Consider the following 15,034-nt stretch of genomic DNA (forward strand, 5'->3'; position numbering starts at 1 on the left):
GTGTTGCAAACTGCGGTAAAAACCCCAGCACAACATGATTTTGCCAAGTAGGACATGCTCCTGGATCAACATCCCACATCATGCTCCTGGACCAACATTGCAATCAACCAATCAGAGCCCTCTGACATCATCAGTGTACTGCTCTTGTGCTTGCTTCAAAATTCCTTTTTGCTTCTTTAGGGCTAAGCTAGTTTTCCAAATTGAAGTTAGTACAATTAAACAAAAGCCTCAGTAACATTGAACAAAAACCTTATAAGCTACTGCAGGATTAGCAAGTTTGCTTGCTAACTAGGTTGGCCATGCTAACACTTGCCAATAGGCTAGAATATTGTTCATTAACATTAAGAGTAAGGATGATGTCATTTTGCAGTTGCATATTCCTGCAATCCTGGATAGATTTGGTTAGCTTTATCCAGGACCACCATCATCATCAAGCTAATTCTGGACAATTTGTTTATCAGTCCTTCCAGCAAAATGCAGAGTTTTTTTGTGATTGTTGCGGGCAAAAATCCTTGATTATGCGGCACGTTTTCTTAAAAAATGCGATGGAATATGCGGGATATTTATGCAATTTTATGCGATGAAATTGCGGGAACTTGCAAAAATTGCGGGAACTTGCAAAAATTGCGGGAACTTGCAAAAACTGCGGTTTGATGAAAAAGAGAAAAAAAAGTGATTCCCCCAACACCCTGTTCTCACTAGGCTACTACCTTAATGTAAAGAGTCATTTCTAATTACTTCCTATGATAAGCAAGCACACTACATCACAGAAAGCGCAGGGAATATTTAAGTTCTCATCTTGTTTTATTTCAGACCATAACAAACACATGGCTCAAACTTATTAACATTGCTGAGCCAAACAAGTTCTGTAGCTTTACAAAAAGAATATGCTACAACTTCTGTAAAAATGAATAAATAAAATATATATTATGTCATGAAGGCTATGGAGAGAGATCCGTTTTTGCGCACCCGCTGGCTAAAATCCAAGCGATGCTTTTCTGTCAAAAAATACTGTATTATGTTTTCTGCTTTGATTTGTACAGGCTGTTACCCTGTATGCCCAGACGATAAGCCCATATTCGATGAGGAGACTGAGTTGTGTGTGGAGGTATGTCCAGGCTGCTTTTACAACGGCACTAGATACAAAGAAGGTGACATAATTTACAATGTGACCGACAACATGGGAAAGTGCTACTATGCAATATGCAAGAATGCAACAGTGATACATGGAGATTACATTTGCACAACAACACCAATACCAACAACTACACCCTCTACTACAACTGAAACACCTACTACAACAACTACACCCACTACTACAACTGAAACACCAACCACAACAACCACACCTACTACTACAACTGAAACACCAACCACAACTACAACGTGTGTTCCAAGGTGTGAGTGGTCAGAGTGGTATAACGTGCATGACCCACGAGAGGACGGCAGTGACTGGGAAACATATGAGAACATCAGGAATCATGGTTTTAAAATATGCCAAGACCCCTGGTACACTGAGTGTAGGGCTGCAGATTATCCTAATACACCCCTCCCTGACTTTGTGGATCAAACCGGACAAGTTGTACAGTGTAAACATGGACATGGTTTGACATGTAAAAAAGAGGACCAGTTACAACCTCCACGAAAGTGTTTCGACTATGAGATCAGAGTATGTTGTGAAGTACCGCCATGTGAAACCACAACAACCCCACCAACTACAACTCCCACTACTACAACTGAAACACCAACTACTACTACTACAACCGAAACACCAACCACAACACCTACACCCACTACTACAACTGAAACACCAACCACAACAACTACACCCACTACTACAACTGAAACACCAACTACAACTACACCCACTACTACAACTGAAACACCAACCACAACAACTACACCCACTACTACAACTGAGACACCAACTACAACAACTACACCCACTACTACAACTGAGACACCAACTACAACAACTACACCCACTACTGCAACTGAAACACCAACTACAACTACACCTACACCCACTACTACAACTGAAACAACAACTACACCCACTACTACAACTGAGACACCAACCACCACTACTACAACTGAGATGCCAACCACAACTACACCCACTACTACAACTGAGACACCAACTACAACTACACCCACTACCACAACTGAAACACCAACCACAACAACTACACCCACCACTACAACAGAGACACCTACTACAACGACTACTACAACTGAAACACCAACTACAACTACACCCACTACTACAACTGAAACACCAACCACAACAACTACACCCACTACTACAACTGAAACACCAACCACCACTACTACAACTGAGACGCCAACCACAACAACTACACCCACTACTACAACTGAGACACCAACTACAACTACACCCACTACCACAACTGAAACACCAACCACAACAACTACACCCACCACTACAACTGAAACACCAACCACAACAACTACACCCACCACTACAACTGAGACACCAACTACAACGACTGCTACAACTGAAACACCAACTACAACCACTATTACAACCAAAACACCAACCACAACAACTACACCTACTACTACAACTGAAACACCAACTACAACGACTACTACAACCGAAACACCAACCACAACAACTTCACCCACTACTACAACTGAAACACCAACCACAACAACTACACCCACCACTACAACAGAGACACCAACTACAACGACTACTACAACTGAAACACCTACCACAACAACTACACCCACTACTACAACTGAAACACCAACCACAACTACTACAACTGAGACACCAACCACCACTACTACAACGGAGACGCCAACCACAACAACTACACCCACTACCACAACTAAAACACCAACCACAACAGCTCCACCCACCACTACAACTGAAACACCAACCACAACAACTACACCCACCACTACAACTGAGACACCAACTACAACGACTACTACAACTGAGACACCAACCACAACTACAACGGAGACACCAACTACAACTACACCCACTACTACAACTGAGACGCCAACCACGACAACTACACCCACTACCACAACTGAAACACCAACCACAACAACTACACCCACCACTACAACTGAGACACCAACTACAACGACTACTACAACTGAAACACCAACCACAACTACAGCGGAGACACCAACTACAACTACACCCACTACTACAACTGAGACGCCAACCACAACAACTACACCCACTACCACAACTGAAACACCAACCACAACAACTACACCCACCACTACAACTGAGACACCAACTACAACGACTACTACAACTGAAACACCAACTACAACTTGTGTTCCAAGGTGTGAGTGGTCAGAGTGGTATAACGTGCATGACCCACGAGAGGACGGCAGTGACTGGGAAACATATGAGAACATCGGGAATCATGGTTTTAAAATATGCCAAGACCCCTGGTACACTGAGTGTAGGGCTGCAGATTATCCTAATAAACGCTTTTCTGACTTTGTGGCTGAAACCAAACAAGTTGTACAGTGTAAAAATGGACATGGTTTGACATGTAAAAAAGAGGACCAGTTACAACCTCCACGAAAGTGTTTCGACTATGAGATCAGAGTATGTTGTGAAGTACCGTGTGGAACCACAACAACCCCATCAACTACAACTCCACCTACTACCACAACAACCCTATCAACTACAACTCCACCTACTACCACAACAACCCCATCAACTACAACTCCCACTACTACAACCCCATCAACTACAACTCCCACTACTACAACTGAAACACCAACTACAACTACTACTACAACCGAAACACCAACCACAACAACTACACCCACTACTACAACTGAAACACCAGCCACAACAACTACACCCACTACTACAACTGAGACACCAACTACAACGACTACTACAACTGAAACACCAACCACAACAACTTCACCCACTACTACAACTGAAACACCAACTACAACTACTACTACAACCGAAACACCAACCACAACAACTACACCCACTACTACAACTGAAACACCAACCACAACAACTACACCCACTACTACAACTGAAACACCAACTACAACTACTACTACAACCAAAACACCAACCACAACAACTACACCCACTACTACAACTGAAACACCAACCACAACAACTACACCCACTACTACAACTGAAACACCAACCACAACAACTACACCCACTACTACAACTGAGACACCAACTACAACGACTACTACAACTGAAACACCAACCACAACAACTTCACCCACTACTACAACTGAAACACCAACCACAACAACTACACCCACCACTACAACAGAGACACCAATTACAACGACTACTACAACTGAAACACAAACTACAACTACTACTACTACAACTGAAACACCAACCACAACAACTACGCCCACTACTACAACTGGGACACCAACTACAACTACTACTACAACCAAAACACCAACCACAACAACTACACCCACCACTACAACTGAAACACCAACCACAACAACTACACCCACCACTACAACTGAGACACCAACTACAATGACTACTACAACTGAAAAACCAACTACAACAACTACACCCACCACTACAACTGAAACACCAACCACAACAACTACACCCACCACTACAACTGAGACACCAACCACAACAACTACACCCACTACTACAACTGAAACACCAACCACAACTACACCCACTACTACAACTAAAACACCAACCACAACAACTACACCCACTACTACAACTGAGACACCAACTACAACGACTACTACAACTGAAACACCAACCACAACAACTTCACCCACTACTACAACTGAAACACCAACCACAACAACTACACCCACTACTACAACTGAGACACCAACTACAACGACTACTACAACCGAAACACCAACCACAACAACTACACCCACTACTACAACTGAGACACCAACTACAACGACTACTACAACTGAAACACCAACCACAACAACTACACCCACTACTACAACTGAAACACCAACCACAACTACACCCACTACTACAACTAAAACACCAACCACAACTATTACAACTGAGACACCAACCACCACTACTACAACTGAGACACCAACCACAACAACTACACCCACCACTACAACAGAGACACCAACTACAATGACTACTACAACTGAAACACCAACCACAACTACACCCACTACTACAACTGAAACACCAACCACAACTACTACAACTGAGACACCAACCACCACTACTTCAACTGAAACACCAACCACAACTACTACAACTGAGACACCAACCACCACTACTACAACTGAGACACCAACCACCACTACTACAATTGAGACACCAACCACAACAACTACACCCACCACTACAACAGAGACACCAACTACAACGACTACTACAACTGAAACACCAACCACAACAACTACACCCATTACTACAACTGAAACACCAACCACAACTACACCCACTACTACAACTGAAACACTAACCACAACTACTACAACTGAGACACCAACCACCACTGCTACAACTGAGACACCAACTACAACAACACCCACTACTACAACTGAAACACCAACCACAACAACTACACCCACTACCACAACTGAAACATCAACCACAACAACTTCTACAACTGAAACACCAACCACAACAACTACTACAACTGAGACGCCAACCACAACTACTACACCCACTACTACAACTGAGACACCAACTACAACAACACCCACTACTACAACTGAAACACCAACCACAACAACTACACCAACTACTACAACTGAGACACCAACCACAACAACTACACCAACTACTACAACTGAGACACCAACCACAACAACTACACCCACTACCACAACTGAAACACCAACCACAACAACTACTACAACTGAAACACCAACCACAACTACTACACCCACTACTACAACTGAAACACCAACCACAACTACTACACCCACTACTACAACTGAGACACCAACTACAACTACACCCACTACCACAACTGAAACGCCAACCACAACTACAACTGAGACACCAACTACATCTACACCCACTACTACAACTGAAACACCAACCACAACAACTACACCCACTACTACAACAGAGACACCAACTACAACGACTACTACAACTGAAACACCAACCACAACAACTTCACCCACTACTACAACTGAAACACCAACCACAACAACTACACCCACCACTACAACAGAGACACCAACTACAACGACTACAGCTGAAACACCAACCACAACAACTACATCCACTACTACAACTGAAACACCAACTACAACTACACCCACTACTACAACTGAAACACCAACCACAACTGCACCCACTACTACAACTGAAACACCAACTACAACAACTACACCTCCTACTACAACTGAAACGCCAACCACAACAACTACACCCACTACTACTACAACTGAAAGGCCAACCACAACAACTACGCCTACCACTACAACTGAAACCCCAACCACTACAGAATGCTTCTGTATATTTAACGGCAAGCATTATAAGCCAGGTAAGAAAAAAATACAATTATTTTGTCTTTGACAGTGACAAGCGATGATTTTTTTTAATGTTTTATCACTGTTTAACTTGTCTTTTTCCTCATCTAAAGGGCATGTAATTTTCGACATGAAACACATAGGATCAGGTATATGTCTCACAATCACATGTTCTGATATTTGTGAGCTTCACAACAAGACTGCACCTTGCCCAACCACGACCCCAGTTACACCCACACCCACAATTCCTAAACCTCCCACCTGCCCCCCATGGGGTGTTGCAGTAAGGATCTTAATATATTTTGCACATTAAAATATATAATTCTGTTTATTCAAAATTCTTGAAAATGCTGATATTTTTCCCCTTTTTTCCTCTTTACATCAGCAAAATGAGACCTTCTTCTTGTGCAACTGCACTATGGCCAGGTGCATTGAGAACAATACAGTTGAAATAATTCCATATGAATGTCCACCTCTTCAGAACATCACTTGTACCAACGGAAACGAGCCAGTTCTTGTGTATGACAAGTGGGGCTGCTGCCAACATTACGCTTGTGACTGTAAGCCATTCTGTATTTAAAGGGATGTATGACATGTTTATTGACTAATATGCTTTTCTTTTAAATCATTCAAGATTTTGAACTTTTCCATGTTTCTCTTCAGGTGTGTGTAAAGGCTGGGGAGATCCTCATTACATCACATTTGATGGACGCTACTACAGTTATCAAGGAAACTGTACTTATGTCTTGATGGAAGAGACTTCACCAAGATTTAACCTGGTCATTTATATTGACAATGTCTATTGTGATCCCACCGAAGATGTGTCATGTCCGCGATCAATAATTATATCATACGAATCGGAAGTAATCACACTTATAAATCATAACCTTCTTGGAGCAGTGGAGTTGGAGGTAAAACAATATATAGTCATATGCAAGTTTTATTGCATATTCATATTCAGAAACTCACCAGACTCACTTCCAGTAGATTACTGTCAATGTATATGGAGTAGCAATGAGGAATCCTTTTGTCATAGAATGTTATATTTGTTCATGTGATATACTGTATTCACGTTTTTCCCTGTAGGCACTGAAAAATGGAGAACGTCTGCAACTACCTTACTATTCAAATCACGGTGTCAAGATCTTGGACACTGGCATGAACTTGGTTTATGAGATTCTTCGCCTAGAAGTGGTCATCACATTTGGAATAACTGGCTTCAGGGTCTACCTTCCAAATAAATACTTTGGTGGTAACACACAGGGCCATTGTGGTAAGAGCATATCTCTCTACAGTGGCCAAATAGGTAAATCACTTGTCTGAGGTAAGAGTGTAATATTAACTGCTTTGTGACTCTACTGTCAGGAACCTGCACTAACGACCAGAGGGATGACTGCAAGTTGCCTGGAGGCCAGCTGGTGGACAATTGTGCTGTGATGGCCGACTACTGGCCTGCAAATCACATTGACCAACCCAACTGCCACGCACCATCCATAGTGCCCACCAGTGTACCTGAACCTCCACCAAACATAACCCCATGCAAGCCAGACTCCTTATGTCCCCTGCTTAGGAGCGGGTAGACACCATAAGTAGTCTACAAGTTTGATATATGGCAGTTAAAACACTTTAACTTTTCATAATTTGATTTTTATCTGTGTTTGTGTTTTACTTTCACAGTCTCTTTGCAGCATGCCATCGTTATGTCTCTCCTGAGAATTTCTACCTAGGCTGTGTTTTTGATAGCTGCCATATGTCCAACCCAGCAGTGGAGTGCACAAGTTTGCAGATGTATGCCGCTGCCTGTGCGCAGGCTGGTGTTTGTCTGCACTGGAGGAACCACACCAAGCTGTGTGGTAAGCAACCCCTTCTATACTTTTACTGTGAATACTGGTATCAGTGAAATCAGGAGACGCACTTTTTTTGCATCTAGCACACATTGAACAGGCTGTTGCATGTTTTATTAGAAACAGTATGGAGGCAGTATGTATTTTAAAATAAACTAATTGAGTTTTTTTCTTCACTAACAGCAAGTGACTGCCCATCAAACAAAGTTTACAAGCCATGTGGTCCTGCAGAACAGCCAACCTGTGAAGACAAGTAAGTTTAATAACAAGTGTGATTTTACAGTTCGTTTTCCCGAGACAAAGATCATAATTGATAGTGGCAATAGCTATTCTTTGGAACAACATAGTAGCACTAAGTAGAGTAGAATACAGTGTATTATATTAAGTATGTTTTAGAGATATGAAAGATGCAGTGCAAACTATGTGTTCTTTCTTGATGATTTAATATTACAGTCCTAATGAACCAACCATGAACTACACGACTGAGGGCTGCTTCTGTCCGGATGGAATGAAGCTCTTCAACAAAGAGTCTGGCATATGTGTTGAAAAGTGTGGTAAGTGTGGGATATATTTTCAAGCCGTGTCATGGAGTAATATGTATATCATATCAATCATGAAGTGCTCATATTCCAACAGGATGTCTTGATCCTGAGGGCATTCCTCGTGAGGTGAGTCTTCTGTTCATGTTCAGTTTAAATCACAACCTGTGTTGTTTACTTGCAAGAGACAGTAAGTCACAACTGTGGTTTATTCTTACAGTTTGATGAAGAGTTTGTGTACAAATGCCAAAACTGCATCTGTAAGGAGTCCACCAAGACTGTCACATGCAAGCCAAAGACGTGCCCAGCACCACCTATAATAAGCTGCACTGAACCTGGGTTTGTCCTTGTCAACCAAACTAATCCATCAGACCCCTGCTGTTCTGCCTTTGTTTGCCGTAAGACCTGTAGCATCAGTGCACATTTGTTCTCCAGAGTTTTTTTTTATATTGCTATACATTGATAATGATCTTTATTGCTCTTTGATCATCTCTACAGAATGTCACAGAGACACTTGCCCACCCATTGAAAAGAAGTGTGAAGTAGGATATGAGATGGAGGACAATGTTCCTGAAGGAAAATGCTGTCCAGAACACACATGTGGTGAGCTCATTAATTCATAGTTTGAATTTGTATAAAGCAAATTATGGTATTGACACTTTTATATAATTCCCATTTTCTTACTCTTTTCTAGTGCCCAAAAGAGTGTGTGTCCACAAAGACATTGAATACAGGGTATGTAAAAATGGAAATATATCATTCATGATTTCTGCTGTACAAGTTCTGAATAGTTAAAAAACACATGTATACAGTAAATATGTTTCCTCTTTAATTGCTAGCCTGGCTCTCCAGTTCCTGCACCTCCATGTCAGGATTGTATCTGTACCAATGAGGTGGACCCCAATACTGGTCTATTTAAAAAACGTTGTGAGTTTCAGACATGCAAGAAAAACTGCGACCTGGTAAGAAAAATTACACCTATTACACTCATACACACAATACAACTTGATTTTCTCAGGATAATTTTTATGTGGAAAATGAACCTGTAAAACTTGACTTGTCAACTTATCGTTTCTTTCAGGGATATGAGTATCAGGAAACTGATTTCGATGAATGCTGTGGGAAATGTGTACAGACACACTGTGTTGCTAGTGTCAATGGTACTGATAAGCTCTTGAAGGTAAGTTGGATCATCTCTTTCGGCTGTGGTCCACATAATAATGGTTAATAGCTGAAAGTACATCATGATTTTAATATCTGCATGTTTGTGTATGTCGGTCTCGCTGTCCTCCAGCCGGGAGATACCTGGTCACCACCTGAGAATAAGTGTCTGCACTACACCTGCATTAAGATCGGAAACACTTTAACAGCATTCAATTCGCACATCGTCTGCCCGCCATTCCATCAGAGCAACTGCCAGCCTGTAAGTATCATTTATGACTTCCAGCAAATTAATTTGGATTGTCTGTGTCTGCGAGAACACATGCTGAAACAGTTTGTGCTGATGTTGTGAATTTTCCTCCGCAGGGCACCATTCAGACATCAGCTAATGGCTGTTGTAAAATCTGTGAGTATGCCATTAACTCTACTTTTGGGTAGAGGGTATACTTAAATGAAAACAAGCTAATTGTGCATCTGTTTTTAAAAGGTGTGGAGAAGGAGAAGGGCTGCAAGCGGGTATCCATGAAAACACACATTAAGCAGGGGCGCTGTCAGTCTTACAATGAGGTGGATCTGCCATATTGTGAAGGAACCTGCAACACTTTCACCATGTAAGGAAGATATTAGTCACATTTCTCCAAATAGTCACAAACCCATGAGGATGAGGAGATGTAAAATTGTTTGGGTGTACTTTGTGCATATTTTGAATGTATTAATCACTCCTGCCTCTGCTTTCTTCAGGTACTCTGAAGCAGCGGCCGCTATGGAGCATTCTTGCTCCTGCTGTAGGGAGACACGCTCCAGCAATCGCACTGTCGACTTGCACTGCCTGAATGGAGATGTGGTTCCCTACATATACATCCACGTGGAGGAATGTGGTTGCAGCCACTCAGACTGCACTAGACCTGCTGCAAAACCTGCTCGCAGGAGGCGAAGTTCCACACTGGTGTAATAAAAACATCTGTCATCACTTTAATGGATGAAGGATATAAAAGTTTCTTCCTATATTTTCTTAACAATTATTACATCTCTTACAAAGCTTTGTATAGAGAATATTAACCTATTAAATCAATCAAATACAAACATGCAACTCAGGTTATGTCTTATCTCTTTTATTTTCTTGTTTGTGACAATGCAACTCTTATTATTTGCTCATGGTTACACAAAAATAAGAATTAAGGTTATTTAAAAACACATTTATTATTGATTTCACACAGACCCAAAATATGAATTTTCACAATGAAAAGAAAGTATAGTATCATTTTGCATCAAATAAAACATGGTGAACTACACTAACTGAAAGTCCAGCCGCCACAGCCTGTGCGACAACATGAGACTGCTGCCCGAGGTGCTAAAATGGAGAGGGGTGGGTTATCCTCTTGCACCAATAATGCCAGCCCTCTGTCTCTGTGTGCATTAATATTGTATTGTTTATTAATGTGGATATAGAGTTGTGAAGGAAGTGGCTTTTAATAGCAAAATGCTTCGGTGGAAATGAGCCCTGCTCTTTGAGGGAGCTCTCAGTAAATCACAGAGGTCATGAGAATTGTACTAATAAACACATACATAATCATAAAAATGTAGTTATATCAACATTATCCAAAAAATGAAGCACATAAGGACGAGGCTGTGGGGGTGGAGGGTGCTCAGGCAGCAAACAGTGTTGGTATGAACGTTCAGCAGTAACAGTGAGCAGTGTCAGGTGATGATTTTTTTTTTTTGAATTCCTCTCAAGTGTGTTTTATGTCGGAAAAATAATTATTCCTCACTGACATACTTGCCCGTATGTGTATATATTCTGTTTAAACTTGTTCCAGATCTTCATTATATGATTTTTGCATTGAATGAAATGTTTGGACCCAACTCTTCATGATTTTTATGGCTACTCCACACCATCAAATGGAAATATTATATTCTTGTGCATCATTTTATACACATTTTCACCAAAATCATACATACATATTCACAGTCCTGTCATTATGCATTTCAAACAGTAGGGGGTGTAATTTCACCCTCTCTGTAAGAACAGCGTTGAGTTCAGGGGTCAACACAAATGACCGGAAGTTCAATTAACGGTCGCTGCTCTGGTCGCAGCCGTTGCTAATGGTAAGCTAAGTCTATGAGTGATGTTTTGGTTGGTTTGTTTATTTTAATGGCTTATTAGGATAAACTAAGGTGATTGTTAATGGTTTTGTTGGTTCCACAGCCCATTGGTTCGACATCCCATTAGTCCGACTGTCCACGGTGCTGAACGGCTCGCGGTGGGCGTATGGTGCGCCGCGACCGGCTTGAGGTGAAGCAGACTCACGGCTTATGTGTTTGTCACTTTCTTTTTCATTTTAACCCACACCATGATCTTTTCCTGACCCTAACCAAGTGGTTTTTGTGCCTAAACCTAACCAGACCTTAACCACAGGGCATCATGATGATTTCGGAACGGACTTCGGAATAATGAGTTTAATATGGTCGAACCAATGGGATGTCGGACCAATGGGCAGTTCCCAACGACAATATGACGCCAGTTTGTAAATTTCATGTATTATCAAATACCTGGCGATCTTTTAGGGTAATTTATCAACACTTAAGCTAACGCTAATGCTAGCACGGCAGCATTCATAACAGAAACATCTGCAGTATAATTTTTCCATTATATCACTAATTTTCATACATACAAAGTGTTTTATTTCTATATGTAACAAGAAAGGAGATATGGCACGTTGAAAACTTTTGCACTGCAGTGGGAGGAAAATATCTTTATTCTGAAAATACTTTTAAGAAAATCATTTTTAGCTAAATAACCAACTTTAGCCTACCTGTTTTTAGAAATATAGTCATTTATCTTTTAGAAAACTGAAGTTAAAGGGATTGTGCACCCAAAAATGAAAATTCAGCCATTATCTACTCACTCATATGCCGAGGGAGGCTCTAGTGAAGTTCTAGAGTCCTCACAACACTTGCGGAGATGCCAGGGGGAGTGGGTAGCAACAAGGCTGACGGCGCCCCAGATTAAAACGTCCAAAAACACATAACTGAAACCGCAAAATGTCTCCATACTGCTTGTCCGTAGTGATCCAAGTGTCCTGAAGCCCCGACATAAAAAGTTGTTTGGAAAAACGTTATTTGAACTCTGTTTTTAGCCTCACTAGCCTGGTTTCCATCAGCCTGTTTAGATGTGCATCTAGAAGTATCGCATCGGAAAATTATGATGGAAACGCCAAAATTCGAATTAAAATCCCCTGATTCATGACTCAGATGTCATTTAGATAATACAGTATATTCATGTCACCATATTAAAGCAAACATTTAGCTAGAAGTTTCATTGTTGGTTTAGAGTTTCCTTCAGCTATTGTCTCTTTCACTGTCAAATAATTTCCGATGTCATGATACGTCGGAGTAATTTCCACTGTATAAGTTTGTGTTTCTAAAATACAAATGGTGAAAAAAAGAAAAATTTAACTCCTTAGACATCTCATTGTTTCCTTTTCTGACATTTACAAATGGAACACAATTAAGTTTCAGCCCTAATATCTTTCATAATCAATGTTGAATGAATTTTACAGTTCTGGAAAACATTTATTGTTTAATCAATGATCCCACATTTTAGTTCCCTAATGTATACTGTCATGTTAAAGAGATTATCTTACATTGCAGAAATCACTTCATCTTAAACTAATATCATATTCCTGCAGGATTCTTCAAACTTAATAACAGGCAACATTATAACATCTACGTAACACTAAAGCAGAAAATTTGAACACTTCATGAATGACTGCTTTATGATGATTTAACGTAATTTCTGGTTTTACGAAGCAAAAATTAACATTATGAGAAGAAAACCTTATGTATACATTCAGTTTTCACAGATTGCATTGTGTGTTTTCTAGGGATGCACCGAATATTCGGTAACCGAATATATTCGGCCGAATATTGCAAAAAAACACACATTCGGTATTTGGTGGAATAAGTTAAAAGCAAGGCCGAATAATAGCCGGTCACGGCGTGCCGTGACCGGCGGAGTAAAATGTCGGCAGTGTGGCGATCCGTCCGTCACAGCAGTCGCATTTGTGACTAAAAATAGTTTTGAGCGAGCAAAATAGGCTTAAATCATTCAGCACGCTGTGCGAGCAGCCTACAGATTTCAACCAGCAACAGAAACGAAAGGCGAATCCCACCGATTGTGGGTTGAACGGGGGTCACAGACACAGACAGTAATGTATTCCTGTCAAATACGGCGGCCATCGGCTTACCGGACAACAGAGAAGTCGGTTCCAATAATATCCTCTTCTTGGTGTCATGACTGCCCAGAAGTACCTGAACAGCTGAGCCAGCCTAACACAGGTATGTGACGTGTCAGAGGAGAAACGAGCCGTTCACATTTCTCTCTTTCTGGCAGTAATGGCCCACAAACCTCACCGCACTTTAGGGACTGTTCATTACTTATGAAGGGACTGTTCTTTACTTGTCAGGGGAGGCGGGTGGCTGGTTGATTTTTATTTTATTTATTTATTTTATTTTGATCCCCCCTATGTTAATCACTTATTGATGCTGTTTTTGAAGTATGAATAAGTCAATAAGTAATTTATTCCATTGAAATATCATTGATGTATTATAGAAAAGTGATTTATCTTTTTATAAATGACAAAAGGCACATCTGCCTCATTTTCGCTGTGGTATCGTGATACTACTCAGAACCATGATATTTTCATTGGTATCGTTCAGTGGGTCCCAATTTTGATACCGTGACAACACTAATCTGGAATTTCTCAATTATGGGATCAATAAAGGTGTATCTTATCTTATGTTATCTTTTCATCTGCAAAAACTAATGAAAAACTAAACAATGATATTCGGTATTCGGTACTCGGTATTCGGCCAAGTGTTTAATAATATTCGGTTTCGGCATCGGCCACAAATTTTCATTTCGGTGCATCCCTAGTGTATTCCTAAAGCCTAACAAAATAAATAAAAGCATTCCTTTCTTTTGATATTTTG

At 40.9% G+C, this 15,034-nt stretch overlaps 1 protein-coding gene across 1 annotated transcript in view; it reads left to right on the forward strand.

The window, feature by feature from the left end:
- muc5fl (mucin 5f-like) overlaps nt 1-11,129 on the forward strand; it is a 32,889-nt gene extending 21,760 nt beyond the window's left edge. The window contains exons 26-44 of the mRNA XM_078167842.1: nt 1,044-6,512; nt 6,612-6,781; nt 6,884-7,058; nt 7,162-7,409; nt 7,585-7,771; nt 7,864-8,074; nt 8,176-8,351; nt 8,526-8,595; nt 8,796-8,896; nt 8,979-9,010; nt 9,102-9,279; nt 9,380-9,484; nt 9,576-9,616; nt 9,721-9,843; nt 9,963-10,061; nt 10,176-10,304; nt 10,409-10,448; nt 10,530-10,653; nt 10,784-11,129. Coding sequence (XP_078023968.1) covers nt 1,044-6,512; nt 6,612-6,781; nt 6,884-7,058; nt 7,162-7,409; nt 7,585-7,771; nt 7,864-8,074; nt 8,176-8,351; nt 8,526-8,595; nt 8,796-8,896; nt 8,979-9,010; nt 9,102-9,279; nt 9,380-9,484; nt 9,576-9,616; nt 9,721-9,843; nt 9,963-10,061; nt 10,176-10,304; nt 10,409-10,448; nt 10,530-10,653; nt 10,784-10,994 — 7,889 coding nt within the window. The 3' untranslated portion in view covers nt 10,995-11,129. The remainder of the gene's footprint in view (nt 1-1,043; nt 6,513-6,611; nt 6,782-6,883; nt 7,059-7,161; nt 7,410-7,584; nt 7,772-7,863; nt 8,075-8,175; nt 8,352-8,525; nt 8,596-8,795; nt 8,897-8,978; nt 9,011-9,101; nt 9,280-9,379; nt 9,485-9,575; nt 9,617-9,720; nt 9,844-9,962; nt 10,062-10,175; nt 10,305-10,408; nt 10,449-10,529; nt 10,654-10,783) is intronic.
- Nucleotides 11,130-15,034: the final 3,905 nt, after the last annotated feature.

Source organism: Epinephelus lanceolatus, chromosome 5 (genome assembly GCF_041903045.1).
Source record: "Epinephelus lanceolatus isolate andai-2023 chromosome 5, ASM4190304v1, whole genome shotgun sequence".
In the NCBI taxonomy this organism is placed as follows: domain Eukaryota; kingdom Metazoa; phylum Chordata; class Actinopteri; order Perciformes; family Serranidae; genus Epinephelus; species Epinephelus lanceolatus.